The sequence below is a fragment of the Morus notabilis genome, unplaced genomic scaffold (assembly GCF_000414095.1).
Source record: "Morus notabilis unplaced genomic scaffold, ASM41409v2 Scaffold5, whole genome shotgun sequence".
Classification (NCBI taxonomy): Eukaryota; Viridiplantae; Streptophyta; class Magnoliopsida; order Rosales; family Moraceae; genus Morus; species Morus notabilis.
This window is the reverse complement of record NW_010363077.1, coordinates 904,192-915,517: the sequence shown is the minus strand read 5'-3', so window position 1 is coordinate 915,517 and position 11,326 is coordinate 904,192. Positions and strand designations below refer to the sequence as shown.

The following is an 11,326-nucleotide window of genomic DNA, read 5'->3' as shown; positions in this document are numbered from 1 at the left end:
GCAAAATAGACCCGAGAGGTCTGTTTTGCGCAGGCTGCAGTGCCCAAGCACGCTACAGCGCGTCCGTGCGCTGCAGTGCGCACTCCTGCGCGCTTCAGCGCATACTTGCATCAGCCCACTCGACCCGAATGTGTTTTAATTCAATTTTGTGATATCAAAAATTGAGAGATATATTACAATCTCTCTAACACGTAGGTTGTAAAGGCGTTCGTGTTTTATCTTATTTTCGGAAGATTTAGTAAGTAAAGTCCTAACTACAACATACAAACATATGAATTATTAGTTTTACGGTATAAACGCTTATGCTTTAAATTTTTGATTGTTAGTAATTAATTATTTTCGACATGCTTGGTTAAAATGACGTTATGTACTGCTTGTCTATAGACTATGCATCTCTATAAGAGTATGATGAATAAATACAGTTATGATTTTTACTTAGTGATTGATAATTATGTTGGCATTGTTGAATTACGAATATGTTTTGCTATACATAATGCCAATTGAAAATTGAGACATGACCATGTTCATTTTATCAATTCGAATTTAAAATTCGAGTTTTAGTACAATAAAAAGTTCTCAGAAATAGTCATATCTAACTTTTTTGTTATAGTAAATAACTCACAATCACATCTCAACTCGAATTAAAAACTCGAATCAACGAACTAAATGTTTCCATTTTAAGAAAATGTTGTGATTAGTTTGACATGACATATAGAGCAGGATGGTATTACAGGTCCATATGGGACCGGGTTTGTGAACCCCATGAGCTCTAAGTTCTTTCTGTGAAAATTAAGAAGAAATCATAAGTTGAGATAACAAAAGACTCTTGAGCCTCAGTTAAGGTAAAAGTAGAGTAGCGGTTCAATCTTACATAAGCAACTCATTAATAAGTGATACGATTATATGATGACATATGTGATAAACATATATATATATATATATAATTATTAAGCCGGCAGCAGTATCATCAAGGTCTTAGAAATTAAGTTGCACGCGCATCATTGTTTGATTATAATGTCATATATATTATATAAACCACGAATAATGATTTCTGTTGACGGTATTTTTAGTCAACTAAAGAGTAACTCTCTGAGAACACTCACAGTAATCTCTCACGGATTAATTAAGAATTAATATTGCATGAAAAGATAAAGAAGACAAAAATTTATAGTGATTCGGCAAGATTTCTTGGCCTAATCCACTTGTGAATGCACTAATATTTTGTTGATTACAATCTCTCTGGAGTAGTAGAATAGTGCGTAAAAAACTTAATGAATTCGTGTGGCTCTATTTATAGACCTTGTACATATATAAGAGATCTCCTCTGTATCCCCGAGGAGATCATCTTCTATCCCTAAATTCTGAGATTTTGCAGTTGTATTTTCATGATTATAGCTTCCCGAGCTAACCACCCTTACCGGCTACTTGATTTCCTGACTTCGACAGTAGTAGTTGGTGCAATGTATCTTTCCTTGAGTTGACAGGACTATTGCGGGATTGGATTATGCTGCTCCCTCAACGTCGAGACCATCACAACTCAGGTGGTGTCCTCGATGTGTATCCTCTTGCACGACTTCACCGTCTTGAGGGCATCCTAGATACGACCTTTGTCTCAACGTCAGCGACCAACTCTCAACTGGGATACCTCGGCGCTTGTCAGTCAAAGGAACGGTCAATTTCTCGATCATGGTGTAACAATTACCCTTTAGACTGGGATATTGCATTGCGATGTTCCTAGCTATGCAGCGTTGAGAGTATCATGTGGTAACTTCTTTCCTGCAGATCATGGCGGCTGCTTGTCGGTACAACGCCATCATTACAGCGAGTTTCTCGGGTAGTGGGGCAGTCTCGTCGATCATGTCAATAATCACGTTCCCCGTACCCTAGCGACACGTGGTAGTCGAGGGGGAAGTCGCAGCCGTCCAATCAGATTTGTTTCTCCCGCTCTTCTCCTAGCCGTTGGATCACGTCTCTTCAGGTTAACCATTGGATGGGGTCGATTTGAATTCAACGGTCGATATCTGGGGTCGTTTGGACTTATATATATATATATCCCTTGCAACAGTTTCACGGTCGCCCATTTTTCAGAACGCCGTTACTCTGCCAGATTTTCACCAGGAGTTCCCATCTCCGACTTCAAATTTTGTGTGCATTTTCCGTTCGTGGTTCTCCCATGTTTCCCAGTTTTAAGGCCGCCTCAAGGACTAGTAAGTGGCTTTATTCCTTCTGCTTTTTCTATGTGATTCTGGTACCAATACCTGCAAAACCAAAGCAAATTGTTAAAAGAAAAATGCACTTACTTGGTGTCGCTGATCCTGAACCTGGGGCCGTGCCCACCTGGTATTGCTCGTTCGGGTTCAGTTACTTTTGCTAGGGGTCCCCAGGCTCATTTCTGGGTTCAGTAGCGACTGGGCCAAACATGATTACCTGTTATGAAGTTTTATCAAATTTTATAAAAATTAACACAAGTTATATTGTAATATGTCTTTAACATTCTATTAACTATTTTATAATATTTATTTTTAATTTTTTAATTAATAATATAATACTAATTAAAATTTCCATCTAAATTTTTTAATCATCATATATATTAGTCATTATTTTAGTCACCTATTTTTTAATCATCATCAAACAAATTTCATACAAATTTCAATCTAATTACCACAAATTTCAATCTAATTACCACAAATTTCAATTTCAATTCTAATTTACAATTCACAAACTAAATTTAAAATCCAAAACAAAACCACAACCAAAATTCCAAAATCAATATATAAAATACCAAAATATTAACTCACAAAATCAAAACCCACAAACACCGGGGGCTGGAAAACGGTATGGCAACATGGTTGGGAGGGCGACGGCGGCCGAAAAAGGATGACGATGACCGGAAAAACAGGCGGTGACGACGAGGTGAAAACTCTGTTTTTTTGGAGTTTTTCAGAATATTTTTCTCCACAAATGAAGGATTTAAAGACAAAATGATATAGTTAAATTTTTTTTAGAGTTTTTGGACAATTTTTAGAGGTTTTGGATGGGGAAGGAGAGAGAAAATTGAGAGGGTCACTGGAAAAAATGGAGAAAAGAGTTATGCGATCGCGGTTATACATGTTGATTTTTGCGACGACATTATGTCGTCGCAAAAAATATTAAATAGTCGTCGAAATTAATATAAAAATGACGTCGTTCTTCTTCACTTCATGTAATACCTTGAAGAATTAATTGAGATTAATTAAGGTAATTGAGATTATTAGTGTGCCTAATCTGGATTATTAGTTGAGTTTAATTAATAAATGTTTCTGACACGAGTAAGTTTAAATACTTTCAAGGTATTTAAATTATTCTCAGTAATTTATTTTAAACTAGAAGTGTGTATGGGCGCATTTCTGGACTGCTCTTTTAAAATATTGTACACATGTCATTTTCTTTTCCTTTTCCTTTTCTTTTCTTTTCCTTTTTCCATTTTCCTTTCCTTTCTCTTTCCTTTCCCATGCACTCTCTCTCTCTCTTTCACTCTCACTCTCCCGCTCACTCTCTTTCTCTCTCACTCCCGTTTTGTGTCCCAAATCAAACAGATTTTGAGCCAAAGACGAGTTTCAAAGTGTTTTCAACGTCAAGAGAAGGATTCGAGGTAAGATTACTGAAAGAACCTCCCTTGAACCTCAAGTTTTTGGATTTCAAAACTTATTTTTGGTTCAAACTGGATTTTGATAGTTTTTGAGTAAAACTAGAATAGAAATTGGAGATCTTGGGTTCTTTGGACTTGTTTTAGGACTTAGAACCAATATCTAGTGGGTTTCCTTTGAAATATCTCGATTTGGGACTGGATTTGCAGGTTTTGGACTAATTTTCGTGAGCTTTTCTCGCACAGCTGATTCCATAGGTCGACCTGTGCGGTCGACCGGATCACATGGAAATCGGTCGACCTATGCGGTCGACCGGACTGTAGGCTGACCGGTCGACCGGTCTGGTCGACCGGTGTGCACACTGCCGGTTGACCGGTAGTGTTGCACTGCTCTGTCACCGGTCGACCGGTTGACACGGGGTTTGACCCTATTTGGCCTGAAAATGCTGTTTTAACCCCTGTTTTCAGGGAGAACCCAAATTAGCTTTATTTGGGGACTTGAGATAGATGGATTAGCATTGTTAATCCTTGATTTGAGATTGAAAACCCTTGGAATGATAATTTGAAACATGAAAATGGATTAGGGCACACTAATAAGAAATCTTGGTTGAAAATTGAGATTTGGATTGCTTTAGGAATGAGAATTAATCCTAAAGTGTTGTCTTGCATCAGTGATCACTGAGGATTCAGACTGAAGGGGCTTGAGGAAGCGGAAGCTGAAAAAGGCAATGCTAGTCCCAGGTTTGATAGTGCGAGGTAGGATTTCTATCCCTTTTCCTTGTGAGCCTGTTTTCAAAAAGGATTTCGACCTTAAAAATGTTTTAAAGAAAGGGATTGGTTTACGAAAGAAAAATGTTTTGAAAACCATGGCTTGTTTAGTCATGGAACCTCATGGCTTGTCCAGTCATGGGGCCCACGGCTTGAGTAGTTCGTGGGGTCGTATTAACGATTTTAAAATGTTAATGAATGATTTCTTAAGCAAAGAGATCTTGTGAACTGGTAATAGAGTCTATTGCTGTAAGCCTAGATAGGATGCGGAGAGTGCATTCTCGGGGGCAGAACCCGAAACTCGGTCCGGGTAGGCGAGGCACTTGGTTAGGTAAGTAATTTGTACTAATTACTTGCTGAAGCCTGTAAAACGGTTATTTACGGTTATATTTCCTTTGAGAAAAAGGATGTGAGGGTCCGACTGTTCTGTCGGGACTAAATGTCTTATTTTATTTACTTATTCATTTATGTATTTCCCTCGCACATTCATTATTCATTTATTTATAACGTTTATTTCAAATTATATCCTACTGGGCCTTTCACTCACGTTTTATGTTTTAAATGTATTAAACCCCTCCCAGGAGATTCTAGGAGTGGTGCACAGTAACTGGATATTTGCTACGGAGCAGCTGAGTTGTGCTGCTGTTGGAATCAAGTGAGGATTGTGGTCATCCTCGGGGATAAATGTAAGGAACTGAGAATTCTGTAAACTTATGTAATATTTGGATTAACTAGACTGTGATTGATGTCTGTTGTAATGATTATTTACATGTTCATGTATGTACGATACTGTATGTCCTGTGGGGTGGAGCGTTGTGTGTCAGAGGCTCCGGAATTCTGTAATTTAGTCATATTTTAATGCAGTTGAGTGGGGCCAGTTGGGAACCTGCTTTATTAATCCCTAATCGAGCTCCACGTCACCCACCCCGTTTGGGGGGCGTGACACTTCATTAATATTTCTAAGAATATTCTTGAGGAATATACTCGTGTTCTTTTTTTGCGACGAGTTTGTTAAAATGTCGTCGCAAATAATTTTAAGAAAACTGCCAAAGTTTTCACCCTTTTTTTTGGGAAATTTAACTTCTCAGTTATTGGCGACGACATTATTAAACAAGTCGTCACAAACAATAGTCGTCCTTGATTGAGTTTTCTGGAACCATTTTTTGTGACGACAAGTGTCGTCGTAAAAACAGTCGTTTTGAAAAGAGTTTTTTAGAACTATTTTTTGCGACGACTTTTCAATATATCGTCAATAAAAAATAAAGAAATATATGGAACCTATTCGCAGGAAATCGCTAAATTTTTTGCCTCTTTTTGGCCACGTCACCGCCAGCTGTAACAATCAATATTTGCGACGACATGTTGTCACAAATAATGGACAAACTGACGGCAAAATCGTTTGCGCCAGATAGGTTTTTGCGCCAATGGCTATTAGCGACAACATGTCATCGCGAATAATATGTCAAATTTTAGCGACGATATGTCGTCGCAAATAGTGAATTTTGTGCAACGACATGTAGTCGTAAATAGTGAATGTGACAACAAGTTCAAAAATTTTATTTTCTTTTTAGCGACGATATGTCGTTAATACTGTGATTTTAGCAACAATAAATGTTGTCGTTAATAACTTTTTTTGTTATAGTGAAATTAATTGCATAAAATAATTAATCTTAAGCACAGAACAAATCTACTGAGGCTTTCATTTTTTTTCGAACAATGAACAATCCTCGTGTCGTGGTAGTAATCGCCAAGATTTCTCAACCTTCGATCTTCTACACTATTTCTCCACTCTTTAAATCAATTGGTGTGTGGATGCTAGTTACCATTCCCAAAGAGATAAGGGAAGAAATTTGGGAGAAAGATGAAAATAGGTCAAGACTTGAGATGAATTAAAATTAATAGGCCAATAGTTTACATAAGTTAATAAATAGGCCAAATTATTATTTTTGTCCATAACTTGTCTGGTTATGAACCATAACTTGACAAGTTATTATCCATAATTGTCTATAACTTGTCTGGTTATGAACCATAACTTAACAAGTTTATCCATAACTTATCTGATTATGAACTGTTATAGCCTATTATTTTTATAACTAAAAATTGGTCTATATATATATACTTTCTTAAGCTTTTTATATTGGCATATTTTCTATTATTTCCAAAGAGATAAGGGAAGAAATTTTAATAGGGCCTAGTAGGCACAAATTATCAAAGACTACCAGATGTCTCCTTTCACCACCTGTGTTTGTGGATACTTGTTATCATAATAATTACTTATAATTAATTAATAATTATTATTTTTTAATTATTTAGCATATTAATTTTTATATATATAATTTAATTATTAGAATACTTAATGATAATTTATCTATTATTATTAATATATTAATATATTAATTTTTATTTAGTAAATAATTATCACTTATTAATTACTTAATATATTAAATATAATGTAACTAAGTACGATTTCAATTTTTTATCATACTCAAATAAATTTCTTAAAAGACCATCAAACGTCATTAATTTTAGAATTGGTATTAAAATAATTTTCAAAATAATTTTATTTTTATTTTTGTACTAAAAATAAAATAATTCTAAAAACATTATCAAACGGGCCTAAAGAGTTTAGGTTGTAGTCGAATCAAGGTAAAAAAGAGGTCGAGACCGAACTAAGGAATGAGGCCATAAATTACATAGCTATTCAGCCAACATATTTAACGTTTTTGAAGCTTTGCCTAATAAAATTTTTATTGGTATTCCAAGAAATCGTATTTGCTTACGTAAACGCTCGAATTATCCTATTTATATATTTATTTATTCGCACATTATTTAGTTCTGGAACGTTCCAACAAATAAAAAGACAAGTAAAACGTTGAATTCGCAAGCTCTCATAAAGACAAGTAAACACAAGTAAAACGTTCCAGATGTCTTCTTTCACCACCTGTGTGTGGATACTTGTCACCACTCCCATAGAGAAGAGGAAAGAAATTTTAATAGGGCCTGGTAGGCACAAATTGTCAAAGACTACTAGATGTCACTTTTCACCGATCCAAACAGCAAAGAAAATCAATATGGCGATTTATTGACCACTTCAACTATTCAACTTATTATATATATTATAATAGCAACAAAAACATTGAGGCTTGCTGGTTAAGAAAGCCGTTCGTTTATAATAGCAACAAAAACATAGAGGCTTGCTGGTTAAGAAAGCCGTGTCAACAAACATGTATAAAAGGGCATAAATCCCTGCTAGAAGCTTAAAAGACACTTTTATAAGTTTTTTTTCCACAATATAAACTTTGCTTATATGGCTGAAGAAGTGAAGCTTTTTGGTGCCTGGGGAAGCGCTTTTAGCCTCAGAGTAGATATCGCTCTGAAATTGAAAGGCATTAATTACGAATACCATGAAGAAGACCTGTTCAACAAGAGTTCGTTGCTCATCAAATACAACCCAATTCACAAGAAGGTTCCGGTGCTCGTCCACCACGACAAGCCCTTAGCAGAGTCCCAAGTTATTCTCGAATACATAGACGAGACCTGGGAAAACTATCCCATTTTGCCAAAAGACCCCTATGAAAGAGCCAAGGCGCGTTTCTGGGCACGCTTCATTGACGACAAGGTAAAAGAATTTTCTTTTAGAGTTTAAGGAGGGAGAAGAATTTGACTTAAAATGTAAACTTGTTGTTAAGTGGGGTGGTTCAATATTTTTATATGTCTGTGATGACTCAGGTATTTTATCTTTTAACATCTTCCTCCTTCCATTTTTTCAACTAGAACTTTAATTTTGGCCAAGATTAAGTTTGTTGTGTATTTTGAACTGATGAAAATTTTGAATTGGTTGCTATGAACAATTCAGTGTTTTCCTGCGATATGGAAGGCTTACTGGAGCAAAGATGAGCGAGAGAAGGCCGTGGAAGAATTGATTGAGCTTCTCAAGTTTCTGGAGAACGAGCTCGACGACAACTTCTTTGGAGGAGAAACTGTTGGGCTTGTGGACATTGTGGGCAATATTATAGCACATTGGCTTCCAGCACTACACGAAGTTGCGGGTGTAGAGATACTGACAGAAGAGAAATTTCCTAAGCTTTGTCGATGGAGCCATGAGTTTGTGAATCACAGTGTTGTTAAGGAAGTTCTGCCTTCCAGGGAAAAACTGATTGCTTTCTTAAGGGATCGTTTGGAAAGCAGATCTTCCTAATAAGTTGGTCTATAATATATGGTAATGGTACGAGAGATGTACCTTTAAGAGTTCTTTTTATCCTTTCTTGAAGATGTTTGTTTGTGATGTCACAATAAAGCATAGGCCTTGTGTAATCTTTTGTTATAATGCCTCTTAGATGCAATATATAGTGTTGACGGCTGAATTTCACCAATAGAAATACGCCGGATTACCCGCTGGTATCCCGTTGGGTTACCGGCTGGAAATTAACGGTATATTTGAAATCAAATTGTGAAGTATTTGTTGTGTTTTGTAAGCATGAGTATAACACTTGAATGGGAGGACACATGAGATTTATAGTGGTTCACTCTGGTAATGAAGAGCTACATCCACTTATGTATGATATATTTCTTTTGGACTCTTTACAATTTACATGCACGTATATTCTCTCTATGGTCTAATACTCGAGAGGTCCCCCTTTGTGTATGGGGCTTTGTCCCTTTTATAGCTCAAGCTTCCTTCGTGGGTGGTTTTCCTTCGTAGGTAGAAGTACTCGAGTGGCCTATCTTCTATGCTAAGACCGTAGCCCACTAATCACCTTTTGGATTGTTCACTCAGCCAATTGGTCTTCTATTACGGCTCTGTGGATTCCTGTAATCCCTCACTACCCACTGTAGGGCGGTTTAGGGGTTTACAATTAATGCCCGTATTGCAGACGTCTCCCACCCCTAGACGCACCTTGTGATGTCAGCCTTCTTTCTGAAGAACGTTCCCCTCGGCGTCTGTGCCGCGCAGACCTTATGTCCTTTCTGATAGTTGACCCATTCCAAAGGTTGTTGCATAAGTTCGACGGCACAATTGGTCAACGCCCTAATTTGGGCCTTTCTTTGCGGCGTCGAGGGTTGCCACCTCTTGAGGAAAAGTAGGGTCACTTGTCACGCTGTCACTGTTCCACATGTCACCCACTTTTTCTCACACAACAGCTACCCCCCAGGTCGAGAGTTTTCTTTAGACAACCCTCGAGCTAGGTTCGGGTGTCATTCTATGCCTCGGGTGTGGGAACCCAATTCCGAACCTTCTCCCTTAATTATAGCCTTGACGCTTCAACTTTCCTCGAGGAACGTAACCGCCGCGTCGGTCAGTTCATTCGGCTGACGTAACGCTTCATTTTTGAAAAAACAAATATGAGCCTTTTGATCATGCCCTATCACCTTCCCACCTTTGTTTGTTGCTGTCAGATCTAGGGAAGATGCCCCTGCCGTTGAATTTTATGAACTTAATCTGATGGCTAGGGGTTGAGGGTTTGTTTTCCTTTAAATATCCCTTGAACCGAAGCCATTTTTTACCAAACTTCTTGAACTTCCGTCATTCTGCCTGAGTTCTTTCTCGTAGACTCCTACTCACATCCCTTGCTCTCATCGGTGTTTTGTGAAGCTATCTCGGAACTTGCCTTTGCCCAGATTCCATCTTACAGGTAAGCTTTAATGATTGCTCGTTCTATTTGCTTTAATAACTTTCACTGTCTTTCCTATCGAACCATAGATATGTTAATATGTGGAATGTAGGGGATATAGACCTTACCATTCGCTTTGCCTAACCCACATAGGATAGTTTTTCTGATTTCTGGTTGATTGTGGTCTCTAACTCCTGGGTTCAAATGAACCTCGTTTGTTTATGAACATTCACCGTCACCATTTTTGTATGAATGGTCAACGTTATGTTTGAGAGGTGCTAGTGGTAATTGAGTAGTCGTCACTTTAGTATGGTCGTCGTTTGCTTCTTCCTCTCGACTTAGGATTTTGACTTAGCTCCTTGTCTTTTTCGCCACCAGAACAATGGCATCAAACCCCACTCGTCGAGAGGACCCATCTGTTGTGCGACCAGACTCCCCTTCCGTGGTGGAGATCTCGTGGTCGTCTTCTTCATCAGATGGCAACTCAATATTGAGTGAAATAAAAGAGTACATGGGCGGACCAAGCGAGGGTTTCGGCGATGAGTTTGACAGCATCGACCGTATGCTGGAGGAAGAAGTAAATAAGATTCCCTTCACGGGAGGTAGCGTAAGTGGGGTCGTCGCTTCAATGGTGGATGCCCCCTTGGCTGCTACGAGCGGAAACCCAGACATGCCATTTTTTACGGCTGATGTCGTGGCATCGAGGGTCCGAAATAAAGATATTATTCGGGCTGTTAAAGAAGGTTGGATCGACAAGAGGTGGTTTGAGTACCTCCTCCCGGATGTACATTTTAGGACCAGCATGCCCCCCATCGGGTATCTCCCCGTGTATACTCGGGCTGTTACGGTGGGGGTGGGTTTGCCAGTTCATCCCTTCGTTAAAGACTATTGCCATTTTTATGGCATCTCTCCTGCCCAATTGGCGCTAAATTTTTGATACTGTTTTGCTGGCGCCTGGGTTTTTTGGAGCTAGCGGTTTGATATGGATCTACCGCTGGATGAATTTATGTTTATGTACAAACTATGCCATGTCGCCAAATGCGAGGGATGGTATTTTTTGAGTGGACATGGGCGATCCCAGCCTAGGCTTGGAATGCTGATACGAGGTATCCCCTCGTCGTCACATGGGTGGAAACCCATGTTTTTCATGATTCGAGGGCCTTTTAATTTTCACCCCGAATACCGTATGCCCCGCCGAAGGAAGGTGCAAACTTCATTTGGGAATATGGGTGAGAATTTGATACTTCGTTTCTTTCCCCTTTTCCTTCTTTTTTTTTTAAAACACTGATAGTTCTTTTATCCTTCAGTCAGCCACGATCGG

At 38.3% G+C, this 11,326-nt stretch overlaps 1 protein-coding gene across 1 annotated transcript; it reads left to right on the top strand.

The window, feature by feature from the left end:
* The first annotated feature begins 7,624 nt into the window (after window positions 1-7,624).
* LOC21406422 (probable glutathione S-transferase) lies at window positions 7,625-8,904 on the top strand. The gene is made up of 2 exons (XM_010103571.2): window positions 7,625-8,012; window positions 8,250-8,904. The coding sequence occupies exons 1-2, from the start codon at window positions 7,701-7,703 to the stop codon at window positions 8,589-8,591; spliced, it is 654 nt and encodes a 217-aa protein (XP_010101873.1). The 5' UTR covers window positions 7,625-7,700; the 3' UTR covers window positions 8,592-8,904.
* The last annotated feature ends 2,422 nt before the right edge of the window (window positions 8,905-11,326 follow it).